The sequence below is a fragment of the Eulemur rufifrons genome, chromosome 4, assembly GCF_041146395.1.
Source record: "Eulemur rufifrons isolate Redbay chromosome 4, OSU_ERuf_1, whole genome shotgun sequence".
In the NCBI taxonomy this organism is placed as follows: Eukaryota; Metazoa; Chordata; class Mammalia; order Primates; family Lemuridae; genus Eulemur; species Eulemur rufifrons.
The window spans coordinates 77,883,870-77,908,021 of record NC_090986.1 but is presented as its reverse complement, the minus strand read 5'-3'; the positions used below and the strand labels follow the sequence as shown (position 1 = coordinate 77,908,021).

General features: G+C 39.6%; 1 protein-coding gene across 1 annotated transcript; it reads right to left on the bottom strand.

The window, feature by feature from the left end:
* Positions 1-2,716: 2,716 nt before the first annotated feature.
* SGCG (sarcoglycan gamma) lies at positions 2,717-22,667 on the bottom strand. Its single transcript, XM_069467415.1, has 7 exons — positions 22,473-22,667; positions 21,735-21,836; positions 20,666-20,753; positions 17,299-17,418; positions 10,664-10,736; positions 4,418-4,541; positions 2,717-2,890 (listed from the first exon to the last, which is right to left on the bottom strand). The coding sequence occupies exons 1-7, from the start codon at positions 22,665-22,667 to the stop codon at positions 2,717-2,719; spliced, it is 876 nt and encodes a 291-aa protein (XP_069323516.1).
* Between the last annotated feature and the right edge of the window lie 1,485 nt (positions 22,668-24,152).

Sequence of the window (24,152 nt, the reverse complement as noted above, 5' to 3'; positions counted from 1 at the left end):
ATATTCATAGTGCTGATAGAAAATAGCAATTGTAGAAAATTTTAGTCACGTATCAATCTGGGTCCTACCAGAGAAACAGAACCCGCAGCATCTATACGTGTATGCCTGAAGATACTTATTTCCGGGAGTTAACTCATGATTGTGAAAGCTGGCAAGGCCAAATCCGCCGGACGGGCCTGCAGGCCGGAAACGCGCGGGCAGGAGCTGAAGCCGTGGTCTGCAGGTAGAATTTCTTAAAACGTTGGCTTCTAAAGTTTTTGAAAATTTATCTTGTTTTTAAGAGCTATGGCTTACAGTAGTGTCATTCATTCATTCATTTCTGGGGGGAGAAAAACCCCTTCGCCTCTTCAGGACTCCGCCGGCATCACGTCAGGTGCTGGGATGGGGTGGTGCACATCCCATCCTGGCCGTGGGTTTTGGTCCAACCGCAGACTGACCTGACTCATCTACTAATATTATGAAATTGGTCTACTTACATACTAAAGCCAAGTAGATGAATTTTATTTAAAAATAAGAATTAGATGTTATACGTTTAAAATTTATACTTCTCCCCTTCATAGTTGATAAATAGAAGTTTCACCATACACAACCCAGGCCTCTAAAAAGACAAAATTGAAGTTGCACTGTCTATTCTATTAAAAATATGCTTTTTACTTAGTAGTGCCTTAGACCCTCATTATCTGTGTTCGTAATCATGACCCTGGACCTCCAATGAAAATTTAATCACATTGTATAGTGTGTTTAAGAAGACAGATTTATGCAATACATTTTAGAATACAGCCCATCTAAAAGCTTTGATTCTAATGAAAGATAAATTCCTTATCATTCTGGAGAATGCAGCTATCAATAACAACTTTCAAAATGATTCTATATAGCTAAGGAGCAAAAAATAGAAAGGTTTAACTTTTGTTCAAAAGGTTCTATTCTCCATACTTTCTCCTTGATTCTTTTTCTCGACCTCACTTTATCGCCTAGGCACCATTTCTTGGACATGTACTATGAGAACCAAGCTAGTTTATCAATGTTCAGTGATCCTGTGTTGTGGCCAGCTGGGATTGAAGACATGTTTTGCACAAACATGGAACAGGAGAGTAAATGTGACAAAACAGCAGAACTATTTACTATGACAATAGGAACCTTGCAGTAGGAAAGCAGATATTAATTTTAAAATCAGGACTTAACTAAATGGAACAGGTGAATGCCAATTTATAATTGAAAGCACACAACCCCCTGTGAAACTTGAGGAGCATTACATTTAGAGTAGAGTTTGCTCTTAACTGCTTGGGAAGCACTGCATTTTTATTTTGCAATCTCAAGTGTTTATGCATACTAGCAATTTAAAAACCAGGGAGTTAAGTGAGCTGCACTGTTAAATGAACATATTACTAAAACAGCACTAGAAATAAAGACTTCACTTTTCTACTTTCTCTCGATTCTGAGACTGTAGAAGATGAACTTGTGTTTACAGTTATAAATCCTGTCATGAGAAAGTGGCAATGCTGTTGGTCTCACTACATCTTGAGCTGTCTGGAGATTCTTATTGTAGCAACAGATAAAACAAACCCCAAATCCAATCCCACCAATTTTGTGATGGAGGGCATCTTACAAAGTGAGTCAGTGGCCTGCACAAAACAAACCTGTCTCCGTGTGTTAGATGTGTCTTATGGATGTCCACAGCAACTTACACACCCACAGGCACTAAACATTTTCACAGGCTGCGAGCGTCCGTCCCATGAAGTTACAGCCAGCCTTTTAACACTGTGCAGAGGTAAGTACCTGGGCTGAACAGGGAGGAGCCCACCTCGCACTGATCAAGCCCATTGATCCTGGTGGACGACTAAACCCCTTTGGGCTCCAGGTTCTGCATTTGTCAAATAAGGGTAATTCCATCTGTCTGGTTGGCACACGGCTAGGTGTTTTGGGTGGAATGAGGCAGTGTATCGATGTTTTTCAAAGTGGAAATAGCTATGCAAACATTTTGGTTTGAGTGCAGTAGCTGCTGTGTGACTTTGTGACTTGTCCTATCTGAGTCTTTGTCACCAGACACTTGGGGAAAAATAATGCCTACCTCAAAGTGTTGTGAGGATTAAGGAAAGTAAGACACTTTCAAACTGTGAAGTATGTGAAAAATATAGGTTGATTTTTATTGCTCACATGACTGATTTTGTGTAATTTATTCCTTTGACTACATATTGAAAATCAGATCAACCTCAAATTCCCTTTAAAACATGAAGATTTTCTTGTGCAACCTGACACACTTTGCATCCAACTGAGGGGAGACCCTGAGGTTTGAGTGGTAGAAAGGAAACACTGCGTAGAACATTGGGGGCATTTTAGCACGGACCAATGTGACTTATGGGGAGTTAGTGTCCACAGTTGAATATCACAAATCAGTTCCACACAGCAACTCCGCATCTCATTGTACACTGACATGTCCAAGAGAAGGGCAGCAAGGTGAGGAAGAGAACAGTCGCAATTGTTCTCATGAAAATTAGTCCAGTGGAATAAATACGTTGCTTTGATATTTCTTCCACTTCTGTTTCTAACACCCGCGCGCCATTTTGAGATCATGCGGTTTCCGAGTTCCTCTGGAAAGTGTGTCCTCCTGCTTCCTGCCCACAGTCACCTTCCCAGTCCTGCAGGGTGTCCGGCCACTCCCCAGGTATGAGGGCTTGAGGCCGGCGGCACTGCGCTGCTCCCTGGAGGGGGCGGGTGCTCAGAGACAGATGTGACTGTGCTCCTGGCACGTGGTGGCCACGCCAGCAGCAGACAGGTACAGCTTCCCGTCTGGACACACGCAAACCTCATAGAGTCCCTGGGAGCTGCCAGCGGGACCCTGAGTCTCCTGCCCCAACTTGGGTAAGCACACAGTTTCAGCATCAAGCACAAGCTGTGTGGGAGAAAATGACAGGTGGGTTGTTAAGGGAGGAATGAACAACAGGCAAGTCATGGTCTCAAAATGTTTTAAACAAATTAGTTTTTCTCCTCATAGAAAATGAAATAGGCACCTGACTTTATGTGAATCGTATCATAAATATCTGATGCTTTTAAAGCCTGGTTCCGTCTTACACACAGGGGGCTTGACAATTCCTCCCTCCTCCAAGTCGGAGCGAGGCCACTCTTTCTTCCTCCCACGTGCTAAGCCAGCTGGAAAATGTGACTCATTGTGACAACAGTTTGTATGCTCAGTAAACTGCATTGCATTTCAGTTCTATGATGCTACACCCCTTAACATGCTTTTCAGAACTACTCAACAAAAATAATGGAATTCTCCCAGTTCACATTTATCTTGTGAACTTTAGGCTAAATCGTCTCCTCCGCAATTACAATCCACAGAAATAGAGCTTAATAATTTTTACCTTCGAATGTTGAAATTTCCCTAACTTTTAAGTATTATTTGAAACTCCCCTGTCTTCCATCAGATGCTGAAAAGCAGTAGACACACAGACTAAAGCCAATTAAAATGAAAGGGACCAGGTTTTCTGGTCATATTATAATCTAGTTAAACTGAAATGCAGACAAATAGCCATTGATGGAGGTTTGGAAATCTTTTTGATAAGGAAATAAGAATCGTCACATTGAGCAGCAAAACCTTGCCCACTCCAGGGCGCTCGCTGGTCAGGAGGAATTAAGCCATGTTGCGGGTAGGCGTAATTTTCTTCCTTGTCAACAAGGTGAGCTCCCTCCTTTCTTTTCTGCCACTCCCATCCATGCCTTCCCATCTAGGATTGACCCTGCCCGCCGCCCCCGTGCTGGGATGGTGACCTGCCGCGTGCAGTGCGGGGCCAGCAGCAGCGGCGTCACGGCAGAGCCTGGCCCTGCCTGGTCTGGTGCACTGTCAGACTGAAGTTGAAGAGATGTCATTTTATTTTAAAGCAGAATCTCTTTCTGGGAGACCATTGTGTTTCTAGACTTGAAGTCTCAGATTTTATCCTCATTGTAGTTGGCTTTTAAAATTAAAAAATGCTCTTATTTTCCACCTTTCAATTTCATTTACACGTAATTCCATGTGACAAGCACAGCACTCTGGGCAATGACATGACAGCTGTCATTACGAGGAGCTCCTAGTGACAGTCATACTGACAGCAGTTGGATCACTAGGAAATGACAAAATTGATAGGTTCTGTGAACTCTGAAAGTCTGTAGTGTTTTTTCAAAGTTGAAAATAACAAGTGACGATAGCACAAACGCCAACCAAAGACAGCTGTCTGTATCTAATATAGAATTAATGTTAACCTTTCTTGGCCCTTCTAGTAATGCTAAATTATCTCTTGCTTTCCTTTCACATTTTCTACTCTATGCCTTTCATAAATGTGTTGTTACAAACTACTGGAAATTTAACGCCAATACCTCCATGGACGTGATACTCAGGAAGCCCGTGAGGACATACAGCGGGAGCCCCGTCCACTGAACTCACCGCTCCATCACTGCTATGCAGAATGACATCCTCCTGGGAAAGGGCCTCGATTTCTCCAGCAAGAGCTTTAATGTGAACACCCCTTGGGGCATCCATGCTCAGACTCCGCGTGGGGGATTCTAACCTGAAATGAGGAGAAGCAGCAAAGAAAAGAGTATTGAAAAGAAGCCGCCCCGGCAATCCCTCAGCCAATGGCCTAGCACAGAAAACATAATAGGGTATACAGAATCTTCAAGTCATTCTTGCATGCTAACACACTGTGCATTATTCATTGACAAATCCAGAAATAATGTGTAGTTTTAAAAAAAAAACTTCCTATCAGTGAGAGCCTATGAAATTCATATCTGCTAAAAACCGCTAAGATAGAAATATTAGCCCTGATCCTGTGCAGTAGATTCAGATGGCCTGGTTAAGCACTCCAGGGCACCACACTGGAAGAAAATGCCATTTGTGAATGACTTTGTAAAACTAGTTTTTAATTAAAATGCAAACTTGTTTGGGAAAAAGACTTAAAGGACAACACATGCATTTGCCACACGTTCATGAGACAATATAAGTTTGCTTTTTAGATTTCGCTTGCAGGTTGTTTTTGGGGTTTTTTTGTTTGTTTGTTTTTTTAATTTAGAAAGATCACAGGACCTATGAAAAGATTTCTTTTGGAAAAAGTATGGAACTGATAGAGCTGATAGACAGGATGGAGGCTGTTCCAGGCTGGCTCTGTTTTTGTAAAATTTATCAGACTCTTCTTGTGGTTAAGCCAAACATAGGAACAGAACCAGAAATATACAGGCCGGAAAAATTCTCTTACTTGCCTCTGCTTAGAAAAGACTGAATTTCCACCAGGTGGCACAATGTGATCACTTGAAAGATTTTTCAGCTGCTCAGCACAAAAGTTTGAAAAGCTGATTTCACTGAGATGTTTAAAGAACAATAAGAGGGAGAACAGAAAAAAACACGATTCGGAAATCCTGCCCACTGCAGGGCAGCATCGCTGGGGGGGAGTGGGTGCGAGAGGAATGAGAAAGGCAAATGGCTTAAGAGAGAAAACCCTGATAATGCATTTGCATTTAAATCGGTTGAATGTTTATTCGACAGACTTTTAGATCAGATGGATTGCTACCTTGAATTGGCAAGTTTTTTGTCAATCACCATTTGCTATACAAGGCAAAGTTTCATTTTCCTGTGTACATCTGAGCATGCAAAATTCCACCTGCTGCACATTTTGAAATCTTATCTTCAATATGAGAAAACTCTTAAAGACATTGGGATTTATTGGTCAAATTAGGTGGGGCTTAATTTGTGGGGAAGCACTTGGGTGTTCACACGTGCCTGGTCTGGCTGTCTGCCTGCCCGGTTGCTATTTTGGCCTCTGCCAGTTGCTTACATTTCTGCTGCCTGGAGGTGCGGACGGCAGAACACAGAAGCACCGTGGGGAGGCCCCGTCCCTTTCAGGCAAATGGTCCAACTGTGACCTTGAAGATGCCAGCGAAGCTGAGTCTGTTTCCAAGATCAACTATTAAACTACAACGACACGACCTCCACATGACCATTTACTAGACTTTAACTATTTTACAATATGATGCTTCGAGAATAGCAAACCTCTTATCCTTTGCCTCATTTCTAGCCTTTAAGAGGAAAAATTTCAGTTCAGTCCAGGTTGAGACACATTTTGCCAAAAGGCTGTGGTAAGACTGCTCTGAAGTATACGGCTCCATGAACACAGAGAACAGTGCACAGACAAAAAAGAACTATTTTTTCTGTCTTTTGTTAATATTTTTGTTTGCCAGTTAAATATCCAACTGCTCTTTTCTTTGAATATGTAAATATGTAAATATTTACCTATGACTTAGATGAAGAACAAAAGAGTTTTGAGAAATGTCACAGAAATATATCCAAATGCTGTGTGTGTATATGTGTATATATGTATATATATGTATGTATGTATGTGTGTATACACATATACACACATTTTCTTTCTATATTAAATATTTAGGTCACATCACAGCAGTTTTCTTCTTAAAACATAAGACACTGACTTTGTTTTCTGAATTTGATTCACTCTCTTCTTACTAATTCAACTAAAGATGTGTACAAGGCCGGGCGTGGTGGCTCACGCCTGTAATCCTAGCACTCTGGGAGGCCGAGGTGGGCGGATCGTTTGAGCTCAGGAGTTCGAGACCAGCCTGAGCAAGAGCGAGACCCCACCTCTACTAAAAATAGAAAGAAATTATATGGACAGCTAAAAATATATATAGAAAAAATTAGCCGGGCATGGTGGCGCATGCCTGTAGTCCCAGCTACTCGGGAGGCTGAGACAGGAGGATCGCTTGAGCTCAGGAGTTTGAGGTTGCTGTGAGCTAGGCTGACGCCACGGCACTCACTCTAGCCTGGGCAACAGAGTGAGACTCTGTCTCAAAAAAAAAAAAAAAAAAAAAAGATGTGTACAAAACACTTAGAAGTTGACTTTGAAAGCCCTCACAGTTGATTGGTATTATAAAAAGTACAATTAAGATGATTTGATTGCTAAAGCAGGTGAGTTTTAAATTGTGTTCCTTTTTAAATAAAAATAAATAGAATTCAGTAATTTCAACAAGCTTTGCGCATATTCATTTTTAATTGAGTTTATAGACTATGACTAGTCAATCATGTGTGACCTTAATATATATTGCTATTAATATATATTTATATATATTGCTCATGTTAGTGCCACGTAAGACAAGGAGATGAGTTACTGAAAAATAATGATAATGCTTGAATTTTAAGCTTTTTCAGGCTTAGATTAAGCCCAAATTTTACAAATAGGATGAGAGACCCGGAAGCATAAATGTATGTATGATAAGAAAACCTAACCTTTTGTTTGGGGAAAAAAAGTTTAGGGGATTATCAATGGCTGAAAAATGGATAACTTTATCTCACATACCATAGAACAGTTTCTAATTTTCAAAAAATTAAAATCTAGTAAATTTACTCAGAGCTAAAATTAAAATGAACATGACTTTTATATGACTTTAGAAATTTCCTAAAATTACCTAATATGTGGTTTGTTTTTTTTTTTTTTTTTTTTTGAGCCCTTTTTTTCAAATGTCACATTTGGAAAAACAATTTAATATAAAATAAAAGCTCCATATTTAGAAGTACAATTATTAAAATGACATTCAAAAATGAAAACTAAATAACATTTCCATACTTACTAGATGTTTTAAAAATCTTACCTCATGACTTAAAGTACAATGATTCCTAAAATTTTGTCTCTATTTTTTTTAGAGACATGGTCTCACTCTGTAGCCTGCGCTGGAGTGCAATGGCAGGATCATAGCTCATCGTAGCCTCAAACTCCTGGCCTCAAGTGATCCTCCTGCCTCAGCCTCCCAAGTAGCTGGGACTACAGGCATGTGCCACCATGTCCAATTTAAAAATGGGATCTAGCTACGTTGCCCAGGCTGGTCTCCAACGCCTGGGCTCAAGCGATCCTCCCGCCTCAGCCTCCTGAGTAGCTGGGATCACAGGGGTGAGTCACTGCCGCCCACCTTTCTGGTTTTCAAAACACCAAAACCAATCAGATTTCCTCCTTGGAAAAGAATACATAAAGCTTTTTGAAGCCAAGCAGTGAGCATCTTGTGGGTTTTTATGAACTGTCATCCAGACCAATTTTGCCATGTTGAATTTTCACAGCTATGTATATAAAAGGAATTTTAGCTTATAGAAATTTCTTATTGATAGGTTGTTAGGAAGGAATCTATGAATATGAAATTTGTATGAATCCAAATGTAATGAATTGTTTTTTCATTGGGGGGCACCTGGATTTATTTGGAGCCAAAGAAGAAGCCAGATTACAAGGTCTGTCCGAGTATCCAACTATGTAATATGAAAAATAGAGACATTTACTGAGGAAGATACAACATACAAGAAACATTGTCGCCTTCAAAGTAGGCATCTTGGGACCTCACACAGTTCTCCCAGCGTCTCTTAACCTAACCCGCACACATTCAACATTCTCAGGTGTTCTGCGTGTTGCAGGCCTTCAACATGGATCACTTTCAACAGATTCTCAACCATCTTTGAAGCGTTTGTGCCACACTTTTATTTGTGCTGCAATCATTGCATGGTTCCCGAAAGCCTTAGGGATCATCCGAATAGTTTCTGACGAGGAATGTTCACGCTCAATGCAAAATTTGATGCAGATTCATTGCTCTACTCGCTCAGTCATTTTGAATGCGAGGGCCACACAGTACACACGCTCACTGATCGGCATCTAGCGCCCACTGACTAGTACAGTGAGGGCGCCATTGTTCACGCATGCGCGATGCTGTCCACTCTCCTTAGCTGCCAGGTTACATCAGTATTGCGCAAACCATTCTCATTATATTAACAATGGCTGGGTACTTTCCCCACAGGCCTTGTATATAGAGACATGCAAAGTGACTAATGGCCTAAGATTTTAGGAGCAACGGGAGAAGTTGGGACCAAGAGAGTAGGTGGCAGGCGAAGCCTTGGAAAGGCCAAGGCTCACCTTTTTCTCCAAAATTGCATACAAAAATAAAAGAATACATGCAAATTTAGAGTAAATTTTAGAATTGGGAAGGAGAAAAGTTGAAAGGAGTTGTGAGCTGAATTACGTGATCTGCCAAAGATGAAGGTCATGGTGGTGGGTTTGGAGGCCAGAGGACAAACAAAAATAATTTCAATTAAAAAAAAAAATCTCTTTTCTAATTTGAGAAATTGAGTATAAAGATAAATTAAAAGATGACCTTGCTTCATTTAGGAACTGCTGGGTTTTTAATATTTGTCTTGAGTAATTTTATCCTGAATAGACACACGAGGTGTTCTGGATCAGAGACAGATTTCCTGTTGAATACCTCACCGTAAGTAACAGGTGTTTGCCCTCGTCCTTACCCCTAGCGCAATGTGATGCGAGCCAAGTCACTTGTCCTGTAAGAGTAGCCGGACCCCTCCTACGTGAGGGATGAAGAAAAGTGACTTTCCCCTGCCCACCAAGGGGAAAGAGGCAGCTCCCAACAAGGTCCATAAGCCACAAGGTAAGAACCCTTACACTCTGGAGAATAAGGAAGATACACATGTGAAGAAATAATGGCTAATAATTTTCCAAAATTGAGAAAAAAACATGAGTTAATGGGACAACAAAAGATGAATTATTTAATTTTGAGATCTACATTTTTTTAAAACACTGACATTCACTTTAAAAAGTGGTCTGTCATCTCTATAATTTACATTATTTTACAATTGTAAAATGGCTTTAATAGGATTATTTTCAAAAATATTGAATCATTTTTCTATCCTAGGAAAGTTAAATGTTCTTCTTCTCTATAAAAATTCTTTACTACTGATCTTATGATCCTTTATCAAAATTAATGAGCACTGTTATAATTTAATTATAGCCACAATTTATTTTTATGTTACAAATGTTCTCTAAGTGGGTAAGATAAATTGAATTCCTATTTTCTTTTATGAATATTTAATTAGACATTAAAGATAAGAGAAATGCTGAATTTCTAACTCCTATTTAGTGTGAATATCTACTTAGTATAATAATAAAATGATTATTTGTGTTTGACTTTTCATTTTACAAAATGCTTTTAACATAATGTCTTATTAAATATTTCCTAGAATACTCTGAGGCAGGGCTCACTAGCAGTAATTTTTAATATGAGACAAAATGGTCTGGAAAGGTTAGTTTGGCTGAGCTCACCAGGCTCATCTGTGTACGGCTGAGGTTGCTACTGCACTTTGTCTTCCCTATTATACATCATGTATTATAATACATTAATTGTCCTACATATGCTTCCAGTTCAAATTCTAAATATGATTTTCAGTGATAGCTTGGACTTTAAGACCATTTGTTTTAAAAAATATTATTTGGGCCAGGCGCGGTGGCTCACACCTGTAATCCTAGCACTCTGGGAGGCCAAGGCGGGTGGATCGCTCGAGGTCAGGAGTTCAAGACCAGCCTGAGCAAGAGCGAGACCCCCGTCTCTACTAAAAATAGAAAGAAATTATATGGACAACTAAAAATATATATATAGCAAAAATTAGCCGGGCATGGTGGCGCATGCCTGTAGTCCCTGCTACTCGGGAGGCTGAGGCAGAAGGATCGCTTAAGCCCAGGAGTTTGAGGTTGCTGTGAGCTAGGCTGACGCCACGGCACTCACTCTAGCCTGGGCAACAAAGTGAGACTCTGTCTCAAAAAATAAAATAAAATATTATTTGGTTTTGAATGAAAATTCTTACCTTAGGTCTGGGAAGGGGTCTGCTGTGACAAGGGGTGTCTCCACGGAATGTTCAAAAAGAGCTCCTTCAGGCCCTAGACAAAGACGAGAGATGTATCAGGGACAGAGGTAAAATAAGTGGTGCCAAATTAAACACTTAGTCTACATATTAAAGCACACACAGATTTTGTTCTTTGTTGCTGAATTTGTACAGATATTTGAGCTGCAAGGGAAAAAAATACACCCAACTGCTTCTGTACTTTTCAGAGGATGCCACAATTTCACTAGGTTCCTGTCAACAAAATATGATTTTCAAAGCAATTACAAATCAGCTGGCTTATTTTAAAACTAGAGAGCAATATTAGCTGTCAAATTGTAAAAGAAAAAATTCCATCTGAAAATTGCATCTATATAATTTTAGGCAATAATAATTTGACTAATTCTCTAGAAAATTATATCTTGTGCCATTTGTTTCTAAGGCACATCAGGATATTTATGGAAAAATCAAAAGTTTTAAATATTTAAAATAGACCTTCTACTTGCTAGGAATCGGCATGTTGCCAGTTGTTTCGCTGCTCTGAGAACCTAAGTGTACGCAGGGCCCTGTGAGCTGCAGTGCAGGCAAACACAGGGCAAGTGGCTGCTCTTCGGTGCACCCTAACTTGTTTCATACTCAGAATCCTGTGATGCAGGTGGTATTTTCCCATTTTACTCAGGAGGAAACTGAGGAACAGAAAGGTTAATTAACCGGTCTAGGCCTACACAGCTGAGAAGTGGCAGAGCTGTAATTTGAATTTAGAACCCACATTATAGATTACATTAAATCTATATGCTATAGAGTTTCTCATACATAAACAGCAAACAATATGTGATAGAAAGTAATGTACCAGTAGCAAAGTGCAACTACATTATTTTGCCGGTCACCGTCAGGGAAGAATTATGTTAAGGCAGCAGTGAAGACTATATAGCAAAATGCAGTGGGTCTGAACCTTAAAATAAATAGGCATTTATGAACACATGGGGGTTGTGGGCAAGAATTTCAAAAAGAGCAGTAGCCCCAGGGCAGGAAAATGTGCTGAATGTATAGGAATGAAGGAATACTCCAGTTCCCTGGAAATGCAGAATTCCATATGGAAATACAAGTTTATCTTTCATATTATGTTTAAAATAATTCTCCCCTTGCATTTTATAAGCACACACAGATTTAGGTAGCACCACACTGCCCATGTACACTCATCCTGACTTGCCTGGCTTGGTCATGCTTATCTTAGGACCCGGCCCTGCTTTGGGCTCCTTCTGGGTTAGGGGCTGCCGTTTGCAAACAATTTGTTTCTCTCCTTGGTTCTGCAAAAACCTCAGGACTCATCCTCGCACTGGGGAGACTTTCTCCTTTAGGGAATGCAGATGGTTCCTGAATTATGATGGTTCAAACTTTGTCATGGATTTATTGGAATGGAACCCCATTGCAAATCACTGAAGCAATTAGAATGTTTACTTTCTCACCTACCCTTGTACTAGTTTTGATATTAGACATTGAAAAAAGTTGCCCGGGTGAAAGTTCCCCAGACACTAGGTTGAGAAATGCTCATCCCAGGCGAAAGGGCCTGTCAGCGCCTTACTAATTTAACTATTCACAATACCCTCACATTCTCGCCACAGTATTACTACCCGCGTTAGCGTCTTTATTGTAATTACTGCTTCCTTAGTAATTTTATTTAAATGCGAAGGCATGACAAAAACCCATACCGAAAGCCCTATTCAAGGAATAATATCTTGTGGCACATAAAGTAAAGGAGACTTAAATCAGTACAAAATGAAATTTTAAAACTACAGGCAGATTTAGTGAAATGATTTACATAAAAACTATAATAAACTGAAACAGAAGAACACACATAAGTGCAAGTTAATGTTTCACGAACATTATATTATAATTTACGTGAATTATATTCAGATGGGAAACAGACCCTCACGCATGCTATACCAAGTCACACCTTAAAACACCACTTAAGCAAATCTAAATGATAATGGGACCGTTATGTAAAGTAAGCCTATCCTGAGCACTGGCGTTTCCGCAATAATCTGTGCCTATCAAATTTTACACAGCAGTGTCTGGGTTGCCTGAAGTATAGACAACACTTTGCATTTGTCAAAGAGCAGGGAACAATTTAGCAGACCGACTGGTATGGTACACATGTCCCCTTTACCCTTTTCTTTCCTCCTTGCTTCTACATTTGCAAAATATAAAAGAAAAAGGAAAGAGAAATACACCTCAAGTCAACTGATAAGAAGACAAGTGGAGATATGCTGGGCATAGTTTTACATGATAAGTAGACTTGTTGTGGTTTATATATTAATAGCAGCATTGTTTGAAACATGAGTAGTGCTTTGGTATGGGGAACTTAGCGTGAGCTCTATCAATCATCAAACAATAATGCTTTCTTCCCATAGCTAAGATAATAGAAAAAAGGAATGTGGGCTATAAACTTTTATGTAATTATTTTCTCTATTTTTATATAAAGAAAATAATATGATGGCTGAGAAAAAAACTTTCAACACATTGTGCTCTCTATAACATATACTCTTTGTAAAACAAAGCTAGAAATTGCAACATATTCCACTTGCATAGCTGATTTTTCATTTGAGCACAGTGCCAAAGTCAAAATAAATATAAAGACGGACCTCTAAATTAAACCTTTTATTCAGGAATCACAGAATTGTAACTCAGGGCATATTCACAGACCTGGGCGATCTTCGGTATGACCAAAGAGAAAGTCAGGGTTCTTACTAGAAGGAGAAATGTTATGTATTGATTTGAAAGAAAGCTCACTGGCATCAGAGAAGCTTTCGGGAACTGGGTGAGTGATGGAGGCAGGTCTTTCCGCAGCCACTGGGTAAGACTGGTCTTGGGGTGACAGCAGGCCACTTCAGCAGCTGGGCCTGCGGAACACTCAGTGTTGGAACAGGTGCTATGTACCCCAAGTGTTTCTGCTCCCAGCCCCTCAACTCCAATTTAATTGCATGTGACAAGAATGACCCAATTCATATAATCAACCTTCACAACAGCTTCAATTCTTTTTCCACTAAGAGCTGAAATTATTCAAAGAGTTTCAGTGGCACTATTTTACAGGGAAATATAACTCACTAATTAGTTTTTAAATGCATGCCAATTGCCTTCTACTATAACCATAATTAGTGATATTATATTGACATGTCATTATTATAATGTATTTATAGGCAGATATAAAATCTATAAACTGATATGTATTATCTTTAAATAAGAGCAGCCGTTTATGTATCACTGAAATTATAAACACAAACTATATGATCTTGATTACATCATTACTATTCACTGCAAAGAAAATACTCCTCAGAAACTATTTGGATATAATAAAATGGAATTTTTCCTAAATGGTTTCATAAAATGATTCTCAGTAAATGGTTTTTTATCTTCAATCTAATTGCATTTTCTTTATGTTTGTACTCATATTTAAATATTCCCGGCCGGGCGCGGTGGCTCATGCCTGTAATCCTAGCACTCTGGGAGGCCGAGGCGGGTGGATTGCTCAAGGTCAGGAGTTCGAGACCAGCCTGAGCAAGAGCGAGACCCCGTCTCTACTAAAAATAGAAAGAAATTATATGGACAACTAAAATATATATATACAAAAAATTAGCCGGGCATGGTGGCGCATGCCTGTAGTCCCAGCTACTCGGGAGGCTGAGGCAGTAGGATCGCTTAAGCCCAGGAGTTTGAGATTGCTGTGAGCTAGACTGACGCCACGGCACTCACTCTAGCCCGGGCAACAGAGTGAGACTCTGTCTCAAAAATAAATAAATAAATAAATATTCCCAACTAAAATGACATAAAAAATATAATTGGCATAACACCTGTTCCATGTGTAAAATAGGACATATTAGGTGAGGTCATATAACCTAAATTTTAGGCAGGGAAAAAAGTTCTACTATAAAATATTATTATATAAATCATGCACTAAAATGAGCCTGTATAATATGCATTATGTACAGGAAAGTATGACCAAAAAGGAAGATAAAACACAGCCCAGTCTTTTTTTTTTTTTTTTTTTTGAGACAGAGTCTCACTCTGTTGCCCAGGCTAGAGTGAGTGCCGTGACGTCAGCCTAGCTCACAGCAACCTCAAACTCCTGAGCTCAAGCGATCCTCCTGTCTCAGCCTCCCGAGTAGCTGGGACTACAGGCATGTGCCACCATGGCCGGCTAATTTTTTCTATATATATTTTTAGCTGTCCATATAATTTCTTTCTATTTTTAGTAGAGGTGGGGTCTCGCTCTTGCTCAGGCTGGTCTCGAACTCCTGAGCTCAAACGATCCGCCCACCTCGGCCTCCCAGAGTGCTAGGATTACAGGCGTGAGCCACCACGCCCGGCCGGACAGCCCAGTCTTATGTTTGTTTTTTTTTTAAGAATATGTCACTGACATTAAGACATAGAAAATGGTCTGGTTATTTCTACTATGAAGTAGTGGTATTTGAATGACACCTTCTTCTCTACTAGATTCTAGAGCATTCTAAGAGGAGGGACACTCCTGTGGGGGTCTGTAGTAAGACTATGCTACAAGGCGAACTGAAATGGTGCTGAGGGAGTTGAAAAGTTCCAAGCTCATGGGATGTAGCCCGGCAGTCAAGATGTCCCTAGGCTGAGCTCAACAACTGGATGCCACATGGCTCCAAGCTGCTCCATTCTTTCCACGTGCTGCTGTTTGTAGGTTCCTTCAGTCATACAAATACATAGAATTCCATATTAATACTGTGTTCAAACAACGGATAATATATACTTGGACATTTGTTAGGCTTTTGCATCTACACTGATAACTATTTACTAGGATTCGCCCCACACATGCCTTGAACATCTGTGGACTGATATGAGCTTTTCCAGCGCTGCCAAACAGTTTCACTGCTCCCCTTCACTGCCGAGCTCCCACACCACGTCCCCACGTAAAGTCTCTCCTACCTTGGTCCTGTTCCCCCGTAACCACTTCAAACTGCCTTTTGCCTCTCATACTCCAGTGAAAAACGCTCTCCTTAAGACAGCAATGGCCTCCATGATGATAGATCCAATGGCAATTTCTGTCATCTTTCCTGGGCCAGGTTCTGGGAACATATTCTCTCTTGACACCAGAAAGATGCCTCTGGTGATACTCCTGCCACCACATTGTCTGTCTCTTCTCACTCTCCTTTGGTGGCTACTCTTCCTTTATGTGGCCTCTAACATAGGCATTTTTCAGAGCCCAGTTGGTTGGTGATGCCCACGTTTGTATCTGCAGTCTAGACTTCTGCTCTGGGCAATGGACAGCTCACATACCAAATAGCTGACGTGGTACATGCACGTGGCTGTTTCATAGCTATTTTCAGCTTGTGTGTCTAAAACATTAACTGTGTATGCTCTCTGCCCTGCAAATGTCTTCTCTTCCTCAGGCCTCTCCATTACCCAGAGGTAATGCCATCACCCAAAGCAAATGTCATCTTTGGTTCTCTTCCCTAAATGCCTGCCACCCATTTGGTCCATGGGCAAGTCTCTACCTGTCAGACCTTAAATTGGAATAATTCACTTCCCTCCATGGCCACTGCTACCACCTAGTTCAGGTTACCTTCAGTTTGTTTGTAAACCTAAAACTACTCTCTTTCAACTGGTATCTTTCCCTTTGAGCCCACAGGTGCCAAGTTTCTCTTAGCAGGATTCTAATGGTGGCTTCAGGATAAACTTTTCCAGCGGCAGCAGCCAGAGCCTGCACCACTCTCAGCGGCAGCCACGGGGGAAACTTTCCCGGACGGAGAGGCCTGCTGGCAACTTGCTTGGCACCAGCTGTCTGCTGGCGGTCGGTCGGTCGGTGCAAGGCGGAGGTGCGGGCACGCTCACTTGGGGCTCAGGGCCGGGGCTGGGGCTCAGGCACGGGCGGTCTCACGTGGCTCCGCTGCCGATCGCTTGGTGCTGCCTCTGCCCCGCAGCCTAGAGCCCCCCAGATGCCAGCAGCGGCCTTTGGGGGTTGATTTCTCACGAAATCTTGCTCCTTCTTGTTCTGCTCTGCAACTTCTTCCCATGGAATCTCTGGCAGATGCCGCCACGTTTCCCTCAGAATTCTACCTGAGCGATGGTTTTTTTTTTCCATCTAAAACTTTTCCTTCTTTCTGAGACAATCTGGCAACCGGTGTTTCTAGTCAGCCATCTTGTGCCAGGTTTTTCCAAATGAGTCCATTGTGAACCCTATTCAATCTTTAGTTCAAGAAGAGAAAAGTTTTTTTTTTGTAGAAATTTAGGGACTCCACGTACCTGGTATCATGGGCATAAAAGAAACCTGGAAATAAATAAATAAACTTGGAAAACAGATACTTGAATTGTGGAGATGATAGAGAACTAGGATAAGCCTTTGAGCCACTCACTTGGAAAGAGACAAAGGGCCAGAAGGTGGCAGAAGAAGAGAGCGGACGAAGATTTGGGAGAAGGCTTTCATTTTTCTAGGAGAGTACCAACGAACTGCAGTAGAAATGCCACCAGAAAAGTCAACACATTCAAACTCCCTTGTCTTATCTGCCTGAAAAATTCCAAGGTGAACTTGCCAAAAGTACATTTGCTTTTGCAGAAGTTTGCTCTGTGGGATATGGTTTTTGTCAAGAATTACTGCCTACCGGTTACTCGAAGTTTATCTGTACCAACCACAACTTCCTTCTCGTCAGCAGTGAGCAGCGGCTTGCCGTCTTTGGAGCTGATCTGAAACTGTTGACTCTGGACTTCTACCATTTGGGGACCTGAGGGATTAATTAAAACAGATCATTATGATGTGTTTACTACAAGCAGTTTAAAAAATCTCTGTTTTACACATACCATGTCACCCAGCAATATCAAATAACTAAACATTTAGGATTTGTTGCTAATAGTTTTATTTTTTTTATTTTGTAAAGTTTTTATTTCTTACCTCAATGGATTTAGGAGGAACCAATGCAGTTTTGTTTCATGGATATATTGTACAGCGTGAAGTCTGCCCTTTTGCTGTACCCATCACCTGCATTCGTGGTACCCATTAGGTCATTTTTCTTCTATGATTAAACTTTTCAAGTTTTAAGCCTATATCTATTGTATTATTAAAATTAATTTATGTCACACATATGTTAATCTATATCAAATATATGTATGAAGAAAGTATTTGTAAGTTAATTTCCTGAGATTTTTAAAACTTGTCCCAAATAACATTCCTATTCATAATTAAACTTGTATTCTTTTGCTTATTAACCAACTAAGAATCCTGCAATTCGAAATGTGAGATTTGTAAAAGACCATATTACAAATGGCTCACTTTAGTGGTTAAAGTTAACCCAGAAGAAATCATATCTTGAATCTCTTCTTTGCCATTATTCTCAGAAGACATCCTCACTTCTTACTCCATGGGGAAAACATCGTGGAAGAACACCCTTGCGCGTTTGCCCTTCCGCTTCTCCTAAGAAATTGTTGCCTTCTTTATGCCTCCTCTCCTTGTGTTTCACTTTCGCCTCCAAGTTAACCCCTTCACCTGAGCTCTAGCCCATTGCCTTCCAGCTCATGGATGCACTCGGCAAGGGAGTGATGGGTGTCGCTCTGTGCCAGGCCCTGGGACCCGGTGCTCTCTGGTCGTGTGAGCTCAGGGTCAGTGTCGTACCCTCTCACGCACACACTCAGCTCTACAGGGACCCGGCATTCATCGCTGTGTGTTTCCTCATTCTCCTTGCGCTCCGTCCTTCTAACCCAGGCAGCTTTATGGATTAATCTGTGCAGCATACAGCTTTCGTCATTTGCTTAAGAGCTCCTCAATTCTTTTATGATAGTTTATACTTTTATCTATAAAAGTAAGTTTATTGAGAACACAGGTCATATCTTACAATTTTTGTGTGTGTCCCTGTGTCCTTCACAGCACTCATCAGAATTGTTGGGTACCTGGTAGAAATTAAATAAAGCTCTTCACTTAACACATTGATCAGATGTGGAGGTGGCCGCCAAAGGATTTAAATGAGTCTTCATTTAAAAAAATACATAAATGTTTTTGGTGAGAGTGGCAGTTAAAAGTAAAGCTCACTTTTTTCTCTTTGTTATGTGTCCTGTTTCTTAAAAAGTCTTGCTTTATTTTTTTGATGATTATATGTTATTTTCCCTCCCTTGAGACTCCGGGTCACTGTTTACTTTTTCTGGGTCACTGAAATATCTTATATATTTATTATATAGACACTGATTTTCATTTAATGGTGAATATGAAGTTATAACACTTTAAAATTAAGCAAAAATACTAGAATAATTTATTCAGGAAGACTTAACTGTTTTGCTCAGTGGAGGTTTATATAACAATTCTAGAAGGCTCTATTAAGTGTAAGGAGTTGAACCTCATGATGAATATTTTTTTCTGTAACTATTATATAATATACATTAATAAAATAGTCAAAAATGACTTTAGTTACATACTATGTATGAGTACAAACCCATATAAACTTTTAATCAAATCAAAGAAAATGCAGGAAAGTGAGTCCCTTCCATTCGATGCAAATTCATTTTCTGTGTACAAGGTGCTGTGCTAAGAAATGAGGATATATAACAAGTGAGATGCAGCTCATAACTTCTATGAGTTTGTGGTCCACTAAGGGGAAAAGCACATAAACCTCGTTTCAGGACAATTTGATAAGTGCTGTGATACAAGCGTGAGAGAGTCCTGACCAGGAATGCATGGTCCGTCCTCTGGGGTCAGGAGAGCATCCAGGGGAACATGTCTGAGCTGACCTTGAAGAATTCATGTTTCCCTGATGAAGGGAGAACGGGGCACTCCAGCTAGAGGGAACTACCTGAGCAAAGGCATGGAGATGAATAACACTCCATCTCCATTTTATAAAAAAAATGGGCACTTAATGTTTAAATTTAAATATCCTTTCTACTTCAGAGGAAACTGGACTGTTCTCCAAGTGCTAGCAAGCCTATAATTACTGAGTTTGTAATTAATCTTTTAACAGTTATTAATATTCTATGTTTTATAACCTACTTGGACATTGATTAGAGCTGAAAAAGTAATTATCTTTTGCAGTGGAGATCTTTAAGAAGTAAGATTCCAATTCCACCTTGTTGATAATGAAAGAGCCATCTGAACAATACGATTTTTAATGAAAGGCTCTGGTACAAAGAGGGAAAAGTTAATGGCTTACGATCTGATTGATTAAGTGTGCGAAATTAGCTTAAGGGTTTTTCTAGTGAATATACAATCAAATTCTTCCTTACATACAGTGTGTCTCATTACCAACCTTTTTTCCTTCATGATATCTTTCATTTAAAAATAAACATCACAAAGTCCTTTAGAAAAAGGAAACATATATTCTGCTGCTACAAATATGGTATCATAGAGAAAGTACTGGAAGCACAAAACCATGGTTAAGTTAGCCCTACTGACATTCTGGAATAATCTTGTAGTATCTTATTCCACCTTTTAAGTCTGGCTGTCCACAGCTATTGCCTTTTCTTACTCCTGGCCTGCTCTGCTGAAGTTCTGCCATCTGTCTTGGTTGCTAAATCTTGGCTTTGTTTCCCATTCACGATCCTCTCCGTGACCAAAAATCCCTTAAGGCCATGCTGACTTGAAACTTTTTCCACTGTGGACCACCCTGGAGAAGCCATCGTATCCAGAGGCAGAGAGGCAGAGAGGTTCTGAATATCCTTTCGGCTCTCAGCCAAGAGACCACTCTGTTCTCTGGAGGCCAGATTCTTTTGTGTCCCGCAATAAACGTTTTGTTTCTTTTACTAGGCTGACGGCCCTGTATTTCTCGGAACCCAAATAACTTTAATTGAGACACTTCAGGCTGTCTCCGCATCCCCTGCCCTCCCCATCCTGTGGTACAAACTATTCTCTGTGTTCAACCCAGCATGATATTTAGAAAATTCATACTTTGTTCGTAATTAGCTTTGGATTCTTTAGAAGAAAAAACAGTCTATCCACTTAGCGCTATTCCTGGACCACATGCAGCCAAAGCACCGAGGTGAAGCTGGACTCACCCACTTTTAACCTGCCCGTGACCTCCCCTTCTGAGTTGCGCGCGTTCAGGGTCACATTGTGAGTGGACTGTAGAAGCAGAGATGAGTCCTAGAAAGAGATGTACAAAATTAGCAAAATATGTGCTATTTAAAATGATTAAATCTTATATTTCCATATAAATTTAGGCTTTATGTAAAATTATTTCTCCATAGTCACAGATCCTGGGATCGTATAAATTTGTGGCTAAAACTATTAAAAAGTCTTGAATTATATTATGTTAAGGGAGTAAAAGTATTAACTTTTTAAAATAAAATATAATAATTCTTTGGATTTATAGGGCTTGCATGTACTGGTTATATCGTTCAGCTATAATAATCAGTTCTCAAGGTAAACATCTAATATGATCAAGTTTTAATCAGTGCTTTTTCTTTTCTAAAGAATTAAAATACCACTTTTTGTTATTTAGGTCCAGGACAGGACATATTTTAATACATGACGCAAATCAGAGAATCGTTAGCCTTTCTATAAGAAATACTATGTTACTTATTTTCAAAACACAAAGGCTTCACACAATTTCAAATAAGCTTTCAAAAATTTTTGGTGCTTTTCTTTTGTACTTTTTGTTGAAGATAAAGTGGCTTTATAAGTATGTCAGTGCTTTCTGGGTTACTGTAATTCTGATGGGGTGTTTTGTTTTACAGGAGATCGCTTTTATGTAAACAATCTCCTTCAAAAGGAATGCTGTAATTTGGCTGTTGGATGCCAGTGGGTTTATTGTTCACTCAGAGGAAACCAAATATCTTCCAAAGTGATAGGGATTTATGTGATTTTTCAGAAGAAAAGAAGGCTCAAGAGCCCCTGGGAGCTCTGTCTAGGATGTTAGAGTTCTCCACTTGCTTTGTGGAAGCAGATGAATCTACCAGCATCTTACGTTTTATCCAATGATGTGACCTTAATACTTGTTTTTGCATTGCTGGAAAATAACTAGCATGATAATAAAAGTTAACATTTTGCCAATAATTTTATTATCGATCATCTATTTATTTTTCATAAAACACATATAATTTAAACCTTTCATCATTTTCTTACCATTCTGGAGCATATTTCTTTGGCGTATAATGGGAATAAAAATTCTGATTCCCCTTCCAGGCGAAGTCCGTCTTCTGTTACTTGCAAGTGACCCATGCCTGTCTGTGAAAAAAAAAAATGAGACAATACAGATTTTCTGTTGCTCTTTTCCATTTCTCTTGGTATTGACGTAAATTATGCGTGCATTTCCACAGAGTTCCCACTACCTTTTCTGCATTTCTCCAAATGCTTTATTTAAAACTTGAAGTGTTTTATTCAATATTCAATACTTTTATTAAATCTTGGGTAAATACAAAGGACTATTTAGAAAATACATATAAGATTTAAAGAATCATTTTATAATAAATACCTAAGAGCCCACCACCTTGGAAGAAAAAATCTTATTATTACTATTTTTAAAACTTTTTCAATTAAGAAACAATAAAATGGATTCGAGGTATACGGTTCAACCACAAACTCAAGATCATTTCAATCTTCCCATCATGTATTATGGAGATAATGAGTAACAAAAACAATTATAATAAAACCAAACAAAACCAACATAGTATAGTTCACAATGACATAAAAAAGGGAAAAAATGTAAATGCTACATAGACATTTTGCTCCTGAAAATTCTGATCCAGACAGAAAAGAAACAAATATTAATTACGTTAAAGGAAACTTCTATCAGTACACTCTAGATGAAGAGATACAGCAAACAAAACAAGAACGTACTTAAAGAAAAAAAGTAATACTTACTGGAGAAAACCACATCACTTTAAGAATCCAAATTGTAAGAGCAAAATTCACAATAAGGATGATGAGTAAAAGAAGAACAAACAAGTAGAGGCAGCGCTTCCTCCAGCCATAAATGCCGATATTGTAGACACACTGATTCTCTGGCCTTTCTATGTTGGTGCCTTCTGTGGTTGTGGTGTACTGCTCACGCACCATCTGCCACGGGTGTGTAGCGGGAGGAGAGAGAGGAACAGAGAGAGAGAGAGAGAGAGAGAGGGAACATGTTTGTCAATACTGATTTACTATGAGCCTAAAAAAATATTTTTCACCCTAGCAACAAAATTCCAAAATTAATGATTTTTAAAAAAAGAACAAATTATTACTTTGGAACATGTCACTGTGTTTCAATCACAGGGAGCTATTTAATCTGTCATTTAAAATATTTTAAATGACAAATTTATTTGAAATCTAGTGACTGTATTTTAAAATTTTAATCAATACATTCAACATCTATTTATGCATATAACTTTCAAAATTCTGCAGGGTTGAACTTGGAATTGAAGCATCAACCTAAATTAATCAAGGTAAGAAGTTCCTAAAAGATTCAGTGGGAGGAAAATCAAGCTGGTAGCTATATTTTTTTTAAAAAAGAATCCAATTACTCAATTTTATGTCAAATGATTAAATTAAATCTTTTTTCCCAGCTACTAATTTACTCAGAATTTAGAAGAGTACTCTACAAGATACCTACTACACTAACCTCTACCTGTAATAAAGTTCCCAAGTATTGACCTAGAGAAGATCACAATGTGTGTGTGCATACTTATTGTTGGTGTCACAAATGATCACCAACTTAATGGCTTAACGTGACACAATTTTATCTCACAGTTGTGGAGGTCAGAAGTCCAAAACAACAGGGCTTACAGGGCTGAAATCAAAGTGTGGGCAAGGCTGCATTCTTCTACAGGGTCTTGGGAGGGAGAATCTGTTCTTTTTTTTTTTTTTTTCTCAAGCTTCTAAAGGCTGCCCATATTGCTCAGCCCCAACTTCTATTAGCATCATCCACGTCTCCTTCTCTGACCCCCACACTCCCGCTCGCCCCTTCTGAGGACATGCGATGGCACTGGGCCCTCCTGCGTACTCCAGGGAATCCTCCCATCTCAACAGCCTGGCATGATCACATCTGCAGACACGCTTTTTCCATGTGAGGTAACCCAGGGACAGGTTCCTGCCCTCCCCTAAATCTCCTGCTGTCAATCTCCAACCCAGAGGCTGGCGTGGTCCTTTCAATGCATTGGATCACGTCCCACCTCTGCAGGAAACCGCCCTGCGTCTTCCTGTTTTACTCAGAGTAAAGGCCAGACTCCTTGTCCGACTGGCCTGGCACCCCCCCACCGTGGTTTTTTAATTACTTATACTCATGAGTTAAATGACGAGGTGGAGCACTCAAATTAAATATTTTTCTAAAAAGTGGATTTTGTTTTTTTAATATAATGTTAGTTTATATTTCTCACAACTCACAAGTGGCTTTCATTTTTGTTAGATATTTAATATAACAAATAAAATTTATTAAATAAATAAAATTAAATGTATTAAATAAATAAAATTTATTATATTAAATTTTTGGAGATGCATATTTCTTACTAGGTGCCACCCTGTTGCACCCACCGTCAACATGACGAGGTAGCACACATGAGAAGC